Here is a 12504-nt window from a genome sequence, read left to right on the forward strand (position 1 = left end):
GGAAAAGCAGGATTTTTTTCTTAAATAAAAACTGAGCTTGAGCTTCATTATTGAGTTTTCAACACGAGTTTTAAAAGTTAAGCAATCATCAGTTAAATACCTAGATACTTGTTGTGTGACACTAATTCAATCTGACTGCCCTGCAAGGTTACAATGTGAGGATGGACAGTGAATGCCTTCCTGGCATCAGAAAACAACTTTGGTTTGTTTTTTGTTTTGAGCATTCAGCACAAGTTTGAGATCAGACGACCATCATTCTACAAATCAAAAGGCGGAAAGCAAATACTCAAGTGTTATATCAATGACGGCACGACAGCAGTAAATGACATCATCTTCAGCATAAAAACGAAACATTTGGACACCGGATGTCAACATATAGAACAGAAGTGGATCCAAAACTGAACTGTGGGGGACCCCTGATACAAAATGCAGTACACTGGAGGACATGCCATCAAATCTGACACGTCACGTCCTTTCAGAGAGGTCGTTTTCTGCTCAGACAATATTGAGCAGCCATTGCTAAACCTGTTTTCTTGACTGTATCATGTGTACAAATCTTCAGAATAAGATGGATATATCATTTATTCAGACAGTCTAGGGACTGAGGTATTGATTGCATCCCGCTGATTGATATGTATCAAGGTATTAAGGTAAGGATTCATTTATTTATCATTTTACAATACAGGGTTGTACAGAGAAATGTTTAATGCTACACACACATAGAACATATATACAAATACCTATATTAGAACAGAGTTAAAAAAAATAAAACAGTTTATATCTATACAGTTACTTTCGTACATGTACTTAGACACATAAACCTATTCATGTATACAGCTAGAAAGTATGCACAGCATGTGCAATGTCTATTTCCTGAAACTGACTGAGCTCTCATAGCTTTGTGACGTATTCAAAATAATCCAACGTGTTCAGGATGGAACTAGTGGAAGGGTTCGGCCTGGGATGAAAAGATGGCTTGAATGAGGTCTCTCAGTGATGTTATGTGGACAGTATGTGTTTTATAGATGTAGCCACAGTTTATAAGACAGTGGTTTTAGTAATGAGACAGCACAGACATGAATGGGCTATTTTGAAACAGCTCTGGGAAGATTTTGTAAATGGTGCAAACATGACTTAGACTGTGACATAAATATCTATCTATCTATCTATCTATCTATCTATCTATGAATTGATCTGTGCTTTGGCTGTGGATATGTATGCATGCATGAATACTGAGGTGGTGAGGTAGGACCTCAGTTTTCATAGAAGGCAGTGCTGCACATTTCCAGTATCAAAGCACAGCATGTTCTGATTCTATACTGGAGGATTAGCTCTGCTCTCCTCCCACACACTTAAAGTCCCATCTAACCGTGTGGAATCCATCATACGCGGTCTGAATAGAAACTGTCAGTGCTGACTTCGGCCGATATAAACATAACCTACTCTGCGCCTCACGGTTCATGTATTTGACCTACATTTCGCCGTGGCAGCTTCGTCGCGGGACTGATGCAACTGGGCGTGACGGAGGGTAAAACCCCGCCCAAATGCTGTGATGTAGTTTCTCAATAGTCAGAAGCACACGGTGTCTCTGTCGTGATTGGCTAGCGTAGCTGTCCGTTACAGTTATGGGGGTAGTTTGAGGTCGGTTAAAAAAAGGAAGCCACGTTGACACAAAGTGGTATTTTCAGTTTTTTTCTGCCGCAGGGACATAACGGTCACGACGCGAACTTACATCCGTCGAGTCAGGAACGTCAGTCGAAACGTGTGGAAAGGTAACGGTCTCCTCGTTGCTTGAATTTATCGTGTTTCTCATTCATTTCTGGTTGTGAAACCTAGCTAACAGAGCAGCTAGCCGAGGACAGGTGGCCACCAGCTAACTAGCTAGAAAATGCTATAATCATCCACCAGCATCAGTTGGAGCGCCGGTGTTGGCTCTGGAGGCTGATGTAAGGATTTTCATCGTGGTAAACAATGAACAATAACGTTATAACTTCAGCTGGAAAGCTAAGCATCAAGTTACCCTTGAGACTGAATTTGTGGGCTCAGAAAGTTTTTTTCATGCAGTTGAATTTGATTTGAATGCAGAGCCCACAGCTGTAAATCAGCAAATGTTCCCATATCCCAGTAAAATCACCCATGGGTGCTGCCAGACTGTCAGAGGAGGCGTTTCATCATCATTCACGGTCTGTGGGCCAGATCCAGGACTTTTCTCTAGATTACATCATCACCAAAGCCTGTCTCTGTACTTTTCATTTTAAGGAAAGACCTCATAAAATTGCCAAACTATGTCAGTTAACAGCCGAGGTCAGAAGAAAACTGTGACATGCATGTTGTGGGATGTTTGTTCATAAACTCGGTGCACTGACGTGGGCTGGATTTTCCAGGCCAAAGAAGCCACATCATCTAACAGGATGAGTGTTGGATTCATCGGAGCGGGCCAGCTGGCTCACGCACTGGTGAAAGGGTTCACGGCTGCAGGTGAGGCCACTTTCTTTATTGTGCAACTTTTGCCTTCAACCGCTGATGTCAGATCATACACAGCTGATTTTTAGGCAGGATCAGGATAAAATGCAGTCACACCTACACTGTACACTATATGAATACATTTCTGTCTGGCCTGCAGAGTTGCACAACTTGACTCATTACTATGTGCGCAGAGCTATTTTCACAAATCCTATTCATGACCCGAGTATTATAATTTATTACATGTTAATGGATTTTCCCGCATTTCTTTTGTTGCATGTGTTTGAGGTAGATAGTTCTTTATCTGTTTCCTACCAGCTGCTGTAGCATGATGTCAGTTTTCCTTCTGGGGATCAGCGAGGTCTTATCTTACAGTTGTCATTTCCCACCTTGCACATCCTCATACCTCACTCTCCACCCCCTCCCCTCTCCCTCCCCAGGTGTGATTGCTACCCACAGGATTACAGCCAGCTCCCCAGACACAGACCTGCCCACTGTGTCGGGGCTGAGGGTGAGAAGCTGAGTTTCTGCTTTTTTGTGTGATGGGAAGTAAAATAGAAACACTGGTGTGAGCATGCATGTGTGCAAGCGTGGGCTTGCCCAAGAGGTGCATCATGCAAGATGCAAGTTGCTGTACTAACACCTGTTTGCCTCCTTCCTTATTTTTCCATAGTTTTTAACATCTCTCTCGTCATCATCACCAATTCCTTTTTCTTCTGCAGAAAATGGGGGTGAACCTGACAACAAGCAACAAAGAGGCCGTCAACAAGAGCGATGTGCTCTTCCTGGCCGTGAAACCCCACATCATCCCTTTTGTTCTGGATGAGATTGGGCCAGACATTGAGGACCGTCATCTCATCGTCTCCTGTGCGGCAGGCGTCACCATCAACTCCATAGAGAAGGTCGGCCTCTGTCACCATCTCTCTCTGGTTTTGGAATCCATGATTATCAGTCTGCTGAAGTTTCACCAGCTCTTCATGGCTCCATCTGTAGTGTGCAGTTTGTAGTATTGTTTTGGTCCTCTTGTGAATTTCCGTAATTATTTTGTGTCAAGTCTTTCCCCTCTTCTCCTTTCCATCCTCTAATTTATTTTCCTCCCTATCTCAAATTAAGTTTGATGAAGTTTTGTCATGCTAACATGTGAAAGAGACTTGTTTTACATCCTTCTCAACACACACCTGTCCTCTGTTCCTGTTGTTGTGATTTCACAGAAGCTGCTTCAGTACCGGTCAGCTCCCAAAGTCATGAGGTGTATGACGAACACTCCGGTGGTGGTGAGAGAGGGAGCTACAGTGTACGCCACCGGGACACATGCAGAGGTAAAGTGGAGGGGAAACAAGAGTCCTGTGAATGAGTTGATGGTGTAGATGTTTCTTCTGATTCTCCCACAGCGTTAACAGCATGTTGTCTTCCTTCTTTCAGGTGGAGGATGGCAAGTTGCTGGAGCAGCTGATGGCCAGTGTGGGTTTCTGCACTGAGGTGGAGGAGGACCTCATCGACGCTGTAACAGGGCTGAGTGGCAGTGGACCTGCCTATGTAAGTGAATTCAAGCCTGTGTGTTTGTCACAAAGAGGTGTGTGAGAGGTGTGATGATTCCACCCAGAATCAGACTGAAAGGTGTCGCAGAGGAAGGTTTGGGCCATTGCTGTGTGCTCTGGTGTGGGAGGAATAATCTGTGTCATCCTTCATCTTAAAAAGCACTGAGACTTTATGTCAGCCGTGCCAGCTGTCTGGCAACTTCTGTATCAGCAAAGCTATCATCTGTTTTTCCTTTTAAACTCTTCCTTTTGCACTCAGAGACCTATTTGTTTTCATGTAGGAATGATCTGATGTATTGTGTTTTTGGAAGACTGGTTGCCATTCCTTTATCTTCAGGTGTTGGGCGTCAGAGCCAGGTCCTAAATGAATGTTTATTTTTATTATCTATCTCTTGTTTTTTGATGAATCATTTAATTGCCTCAAAATGATGAAGTTGTATCTGACAAAGTCCAAAACTGTATTCATTGTAACAGGAAACAGAAGTATGCTAATCTTCATAGCTGTAAGCAACACATCTTTGGTATTTTTACTTGATGAATTACTTAAATGGGTTTTTTGGTGTGTTGGTTGATTTAGCTGATTAAGCATTAGGTCTGGCTGGTTATATGTTGACTTGATGTTTTCAGGCTTGAGTTGTAGATGAGAAAAACTGCAGCAGGGAGTAGAGATCAAATGTGTGCCGGGCTTTTTCTGTGTCACGATACACTTCTCTCTAATGAATGCGTCCAGTAGAAAACATATGAGGGAGCCCAGCTGTGGTGATGGCTTGTATTGTCATGTGTGTATTTCAGACTGTCAGTCGTTCTTGTTTTATAAAATGGTCACGTCAAACAGAGGTGTGCAGTGGTTGAGGAAATAAAGAATAATCGTCGGTGGGTTTTATCTGCTGTATGCAGGTAGTTTGGAGTATAGGCTTGAAAGTGTCTGAATACATTTTTGCCCATCCTAACTCCAAAGAGGTGGTGAGGTAACTTTTAATTAATTGGATGTCGGTGTTAAAGAGTCAACTTGCCCTTCTGCCTCATACTCTGCAGACTGGAGGCTAAATAATAAGGAATAAGCAAAGGAAGCTGGGCTCAGCGTCGGTCTGTGGACTCAAATTCTTCATCAGTCAGACTGTACATTTGTTGAATTTGTGATGACATTGCTCCCTGAAGGGATAACTTGCAACTGTGTGTGTGTGTGTGTGTGTGTGTGTGTGTGTGTGTGTGTGTGTGTGTGTCTGTTTAAACAGGCGTTCACAGCCCTGGATGCTCTCGCAGATGGAGGAGTGAAGATGGGCCTGCCCAGGAGACTGGCAGTCAGACTTGGAGCTCAGGCCCTATTGGTCAGTTATGTTTAGTTTGTGTGTGTGTGTGTTATTTATGTGTCTTTCACTGTGCCTGTTTTCAATATTAAGTCTCCTTGATCCACTGGTCCTCCGCGTATTTGGAGGCGGAAAACACAGTCGAGTTGAGTATCTGTTTTCAATGTGCCCAGCGTTACAGCTTCACTTCTAACTGCTGATGTAAACTCACAGAAAATGATGAAATTCCAGAAAAATAAAGCCTTTGGGGCATTCTGATTTGCCTAAAAACTGAAGATTAAAAAGATAAATTTTCAACATGCACGGTTGACGCGCGTGATCAAAGAAAGGTGAAAACGGGAATGTCTCGTTGCTGCTGTATTCAGCACGAGTAATAAAACACAAATATTGCTTAATTTTGTTAATGCAGACACTGTTTTGATCACAATTTATCAATTTGTCAAAAAAGATTGCTGGAAATGATTCACTGCGAACAGTTTTTGTAATGATGGCAGCTGCTTCAGGCTCTGTCCTCTGCTCACTGTGTTCAGCTCTGTTCTGCATTTTTATGAGCCGTCTTCTGCGTTTAGCCTTTTCTCTGCAGGAGTCTTTTCAGATGTTGTTATTTGTTGTAGACAGTAAATACTCTCGGTCTGAGTGTCTCCTCTTGTTTGCACATTTGTCTGCGGGTAACACTCACCAAAGGCACTGTAGCTGCATGGTCATGTTTGTCTGTTGTAAGTCAGGAAGCTGCCTGGAGGATCTTTTACACATTTTACTGTCAGATTAGATTTCATTTCCAGGAGGAACTTTATCTTTAATTCTATGTTCTAATGCATATTTGCACTACTTGTGTTGTAATGATGACAAAAGCATTTCTGCTGCTCAGGATAGTCCGCTGTGTCAGCAATCCATGACTATGTAGGTATGAACAATGAACTGTCCATCATATGAATCAGTTATCTCCCTGCTCTTCTTAAGTTTGTCCTCATGTTCCTGTTCCTCTTCAGGGAGCTGCCAAGATGCTGCTGGACTCAGAGCAGCACCCGGGCCAGCTGAAGGACAATGTTTGCTCCCCAGGGGGCGCCACCATCCATGCCCTGCACGTCATGGAGAGCGGTGGCTTCCGAAGCCTCCTGATCAACGCCGTAGAGGCTTCATGCATTAGGACACGGTGAGACAGTCGCACCTGTAAATGCACCATCACCAAGACAAATCTGAGTATTCCACTTTGAAGGTCTGCTGCACAGGGATTATTTAGAAATAATTCCATGTTATAAATCTGTTGTAACTAGGTTTTCTCGTCCTCTGACAGGGAGCTTCAGTTTCTGGCAGACCAGGAGCGCATCTCTCCAGCAGCCATTAAGAAAACTACCCTGGACAAGGTGCTCCAGCAGCCCGGCGTCACAGTCAGTGGAGTGGCTAATGGGAGCGGCAGATCGGGGCTCAGCCTGTTCAACACTCGCAGCCCTGGAATCAAGAAGAACTGAGAGCACAGAGGCAGGCGCACACACAGACACATTACAGGTTTAAAGGTATACTATGCAGGATGTTCCTAAAAGACAATGTGTAGACTCAAAAGTAATCCCACTCAGTCATCACTTATGAGCCACTAGAGGTGTGTGGCAGTGTCTGTACTTGTGGAGACCCTGCCCTCCGCCTGTGTGGTCTTATTTTGCTGAGGTCGGGACATTTCTGGGCTGCAACCTTTGGGCAGAGAGTATGTAGCCCCCAGCCACTGACAGCGCATAGGTGAGGTCGGGGACTTTCTAAAAATGTAGCAGCCGGGTGCCAGACTGTAAGCGGCACACATCCAGGAGGAAACTACAAAAACGATGGACACAGTGCTGAGAGGAATGCAGGGGGGGGGGGGGTCCTTCACTCGCTGGTGAGCACTGAAGGAGAGGATGGGGAGGAAGAGTGACGCGCAGTTGGCCTGTTTTCTGTTGGAAAGGTAGGTGCTGGTGGTTAGCTTAGTTAGCTTGCTAAAGTATTGGCTTTTCCATTGCAACAAATGTAATGTGCTTTGTGTTTCTGGTGGCATTGAGCCACGTCTGAATGTTGCATTTCCAAACAGTAACTGACATTTCCTGCATAATATACCTTTAAGTGTACTGATATGTACACATGTGGACACACTCAAACCTCTGCAGCTGTTCAGCCAAACAATCAAGAAGTGGACACAGGACTGGTCTGAAATCACATCCAAATTGGCATAATTGCCAAATTATTTATTCATACTTGAGTTACATGTGAACCGTGGACCCGGTGGTGTCACCACCACGATGCACACCAGCACAGGTGTATTCTGGGTGCATTGCTCACAGTTATAGCCTTATGTTGTGATGCAGGATTACTGTCTACACATACACACTGAAGAGCAAAAGTGCATTTACAATCTGTTGTCTGTCTGTGTTCAGGCTCTAGACCATCTAAGCCTGTTAAATGGTAATGACCCAGTAGGCCATCATGGGATCCTGGTACACACCACCAGGCAGCAGATGGCTGCTGGGATACCATCAAACTCGTAATGTACGCCGTTAATGTTTTTTTTTTTTTTTGTTAAATGAAGCCACAGTGTAAATCTTCATGTACCCCTCCTTTTATTTGTGGATAGATTTTTATTTAGCCAACAGTGTTTTACTGTTAACAAAGACTGAATATGGATTGAACAAAGCAAATGGATAACTTTATCTTCGGTTGTTTTCATCGTTGTGTATGAACATTATTGTCCTCGCAGATAATATACCTTCCTAACAGTGTTGTAATGGGGTTTCTAGCACATAAAGAAGACTGTGCCTTTTGTGGACAGAAAACATAATTTCTCACATATAAAGGTCATTCCAAGCTTTAAAAGCCCTCTGTCAACATTTTCCTCAGATCTCTGTGTTCACGTGTTTGTTTTTGTCCTACTTAAGGACATTGTGCGTCTTAAACCTCAAATCTTAAACTGTTCTCTTGAACCTCCTGTCTTGTCACCAAAAAGGCACATTTTACATTTTCTCTCATCAGGGAATGTGACATCGTTACCCAACGCATTCATCTGCACAGTGAAACACTCACCGGAGAATATATTCCCGTAGATTATGATGTAAAATAATTACATCAGCCTTCAAGCCACCCTAATTTTGTACTGTTCTGTATATTTTTATCCCCATGTTGCATGTTATGTTCTGTTTGTTTGGCATAACAACCACAGAGTTGCTTTGTCAGTCGAGAAGTCAATATTAAAGAATCCGAATGGAATACTTTGTGGAGTCTGGTTTGACTCTGCACTGGTTTTAAAGAGTTGTTATTTCAGCTCCACTTGTTGTCAGAGCTCTGTCCATCGTGTTTCCTTTGATAAGGAGCGACTGCTCTCCATCAGTGAGTAGTTAACATGCACCCTGGCCTGCAGATGGCACCCTATGACCCATTTGTACCTCATCTGAAATCAAATTATCCTCTTCACATCATTGCCAGTTGAGAGTGACTTCAACAACATTAACACTGGACTAACGTCAGATGCGACCACACCACCTCACGTATGGATGTCTTCAGCTGTAGTGCTGCAGTCACATGTGTCACTCACTCATCATCCAAAACTCTGCCCATGTCATGTTCTGTCTCCTCTGGTTTGTCGTTGCCTGTTGAGTTTCTAATCAGGTTCCGCCTCCAAAGTCTGTATGTATGCACATGTGGGGTCATGGAAGTCTGCAGATCCAGCCCTGACCTCTTCAGCAGTGCTCATACCATAGAGCAAAATACAAGAACTCCAGCACAATTGTTCAGCACTGCTTATTGTTTGTCAGTCTGTGAGAGAGCGTATATAACGTTTTATTGTTGTAGGTGGTTGAGGTGGATTTTGAACTCCTTTATTTGTAGTTTGTTGGTCCAGTGGTTCTCGGACAAAGGGTCAGACACCTCCAGAGGGCCACAAGATAAACCTGAGGATTCATGAGGTGACTAATGGGAGAGAAGAAGAAGAAAAAAAGTTCTTCTGCACAGATCTGTATCCTTTTTGGGCTGGAAGAGTTCATTAAATGAAGCCATCTGAGAAGTTTAGATGGGAAGTCAAGCTTTTTAGAACGGCTAAGAACTCATATGCATCTGAAATGGGAAAATGGGACAAGGGCCCCAACTAGACAATGCTTGACAAGCCAGACAGATTAGGAGCCACTGGTTAAGTATGCATTGTGTTGTATAATCATTGCATGTTTTTTTTTATAAACAAAATCTTAACCAGTAACTACAGCTGTCAGATAAATATAACAGTAGAAGTATGTAGTATCATAATATAGAAATTCACATGTAAAATACAAGTACCTCACTATTGCGCGTCAGTATGCTGAAAAACAATATCGAGGTACTTGTATTTTGAGTAAATATTACTTTCCTTTTCCTTTCCTGCCAGCTTAGAAACTAAATATCACTGAGTTCTGACTGAGTGTGATAGAGGACAGAAGCGCAGTTACATTTGGGGATGTTATGAGATTGCAGTAGCTACAGCAGACCTGAAGTCTGAAGTACTTTGTAGATATTTGGGCCCATTCCTGCGCTCCGGGCCTCTGCATTTTGGATTAACAGATGCCACTTTGTGTTAGAATGAGATAGGCCTGCAGGTCTATTCAGGCAACACACAGGTGCATAATGGTGAAGTAAAACCGATGGAAGAAAAATGATGGTTTGTGAGGAGACATGTCCTCATTATAATTGAACAATTTATAGCTGCTGTAGGATTAGTTTATTTTCCTTAAACTAATACACACACCAGTGTCCCTTGATTAAATTGTGGGCCCGCATGCTCTTAGGGCACTCGGGCTGTTTATTTGTGCGTGCAATGGTTTTTCCTCCGCTGCTGAAGTGTCTCGGTAATCCCTCTTTTATTCCAAAAGGTTATTCTCCGCTTGCTCCTGCCTCTGTCTGTTAAGATTAGCCAGACTTCCATTTGCCTCTCATTATTAGACTTGTGTTACCTTTCGTTGGTCGGGCAGCTCTGAACACATCTCCTCCACCTGAGGTGAAGAGGATGTGCTCTGTGTCAATCATCTTGACACCGGCAGAAGGTCTAAGATGGCAGTTCAATGGCACATAATCCTGAGTGGAAAGTTTCGACTGTGTGTATGTGTGAGAGTGTGAGTGTGTGTGTGCGCGCGTGTGTGTGTGTGTTTGCTCCACCCCAGCATGGGATTTCTATCCACAGGTAGGCCAGATGCTGCCTGTCATCTCCATTCAATCAATGTAATCACTGACCTTTGCAGGAACATGGTTGTTTGCATATCGTATCAAGGCCAGGAGGAGTGCCAGAAACCAACATGAGTGAGTAGATGGAAGAGCTTCATCTGCCTTTCTCTCCTCCGTCAGCACCAGCAAACATCCACCCAATCCTCTCGAGAACGAAAAACTCAGATGAGCTAAGAAAGAGGTGTTTGTGGACATTCAGTCTCTCATGTTTCACTGTTTGTGTTGTCAGTGGGTGTGAGAGACACCCGTGCACATGTGTGATCTCCAGGCTGATACAGTATCAGCTCGGTGCAGCTGTCTGGTGAAACCGTTGTGGAAAGAGGAAGCTGTGTCAGTTACCACACAGTCAGTGAATCTGCAGTATTGGCGTCCCCCTCATGCCATTTTGCAATGCACAAGTGCAGAGGAGTCCTGCAGAGACGCACCTTTGGTGGACCGATGCTTATCTGGGATCAGACAGACACAGAGGTGTGTGGGAGTGGCTGAGTACTTTCTGTCTCGTGTACGGTGGTGGAACAAATATTCAGGTCTTCTACTCACATAAAAGGAGCAGTGAATTACAACTGCTTTTGGAAGATTACATGAGTAAAAGTACACACGTATCATCAGCATAATATACAGGATTCAAGTATCAAAAGTAAAAGTAATCATTTGTTACTGTATAATTGATTAAATGTTACATTACTGGATTATTATTAATGCTCGAAACATCCTCACATTGTTTCTTCACATCTGCAGGTTAACTTGTTTAATGCAGTTCAATAAAAAAAAAAAAAATTACTGTATTTTCATCTGAAATTCATTCATTCATTCATCTTCTTTACCCGCGCATCCCATTTCGGGGTTGCGGGGGGCTGGAGCCTATCCCAGCTAGCAATGGGCGAGAGGCGGGGTACACCCTGAACCGGTCGCCAGCCGATCGCAGGTTCATCTGAAATGTAATGGAGTAAAAGTACAGCATAAAATGGAAGTGCTCAACTCAAAAAATATTCCAAAGTATCTCACAGTGTAGAAATACTCTGTTACCAGTAAAAGGTGCTGATTTTGCAGAATGATTCATTTCACATTAAAATAATGCTGGATGATGATTATCAATGCCATAAGCATCACTTTCATAACTACTCTGACTCCTTTATGTACTGCTGTGTATCCTATAAATACACATCATGATGACATTCCTTATGATAATCTGAATCTCCAAATAGTGACTACAGCTGCCAAATAAATGTAGTAAAAAGTACCATATTTATTGGGAAATGTAGCGGAGCATAAATTGGTAAAAAATGGAAATACTCAAAGTAAAAGTACGATGTTGGGATGTTAGCTTCGTTCATCAGCAGTCTCCCCATAAAATAACACATCTTCCTCTCTTATCAAGTCTCTGCTGATAAAACGTCTGGAGCTCCTTCGGATGAGAAATTCAGAAAATTGCTTTTTGAGATGCTTTGAAAAAGTGCTAATAGATCCTGAAAACACAATTTTAAACCTCATCCAACAATGACTTAACAGACTGTATGATTACATTTGGGCTTCATAGAGCAATAAAAAAAAAACCTTGCCAAATGTGATATTTCACTTCCAGCAGCCTGGTAGAGATTTACTTTGATTTCTTAAAGGTCTGTGAACACGCAAGTGTTGTTATCAGTTGTTGAATATGTAAAACTGGCTATTTATGTACTGAGAGGCATTATGTGGAACAAGGCTGCAAATACTGGTTGAGTGCTTTCTTGTATCAAAAGTCATTAGTTCCTCAGAAATGGAAATAAAGTCTAGATAAACCATTGCACGCCGGGCCTAATAATCTGCCTGGAAATTGAATTGTAAGGATAGATTGTGTACAATGTCGGCTGTGATCACTTTCCAGAGCTTTACAGCAGTGAGCCTCTGAATTAAAAACTGATTGAAAAGGTGGGATTTTAAAGTTGTCATGTAGCCAACCAGACATTAAAAAGTGCGGGTGGCTGCCAAATTGTAAAATTACAGATTTTTTAAAA

General features: G+C 42.9%; 1 protein-coding gene across 1 annotated transcript; it reads left to right on the forward strand.

The window, feature by feature from the left end:
* Positions 1-1619: 1619 nt before the first annotated feature.
* pycr1b (pyrroline-5-carboxylate reductase 1b) lies at positions 1620-8533 on the forward strand. Its single transcript, XM_076729401.1, has 9 exons — positions 1620-1772; positions 2385-2478; positions 2904-2974; positions 3186-3365; positions 3675-3782; positions 3886-3999; positions 5237-5329; positions 6298-6461; positions 6603-8533. The coding sequence occupies exons 2-9, from the start codon at positions 2412-2414 to the stop codon at positions 6775-6777; spliced, it is 972 nt and encodes a 323-aa protein (XP_076585516.1). The 5' UTR covers positions 1620-1772; positions 2385-2411; the 3' UTR covers positions 6778-8533.
* Positions 8534-12504: the final 3971 nt, after the last annotated feature.

The sequence above is a fragment of the Chaetodon auriga genome, chromosome 4, assembly GCF_051107435.1.
Source record: "Chaetodon auriga isolate fChaAug3 chromosome 4, fChaAug3.hap1, whole genome shotgun sequence".
Taxonomy (NCBI): domain Eukaryota; kingdom Metazoa; phylum Chordata; class Actinopteri; order Chaetodontiformes; family Chaetodontidae; genus Chaetodon; species Chaetodon auriga.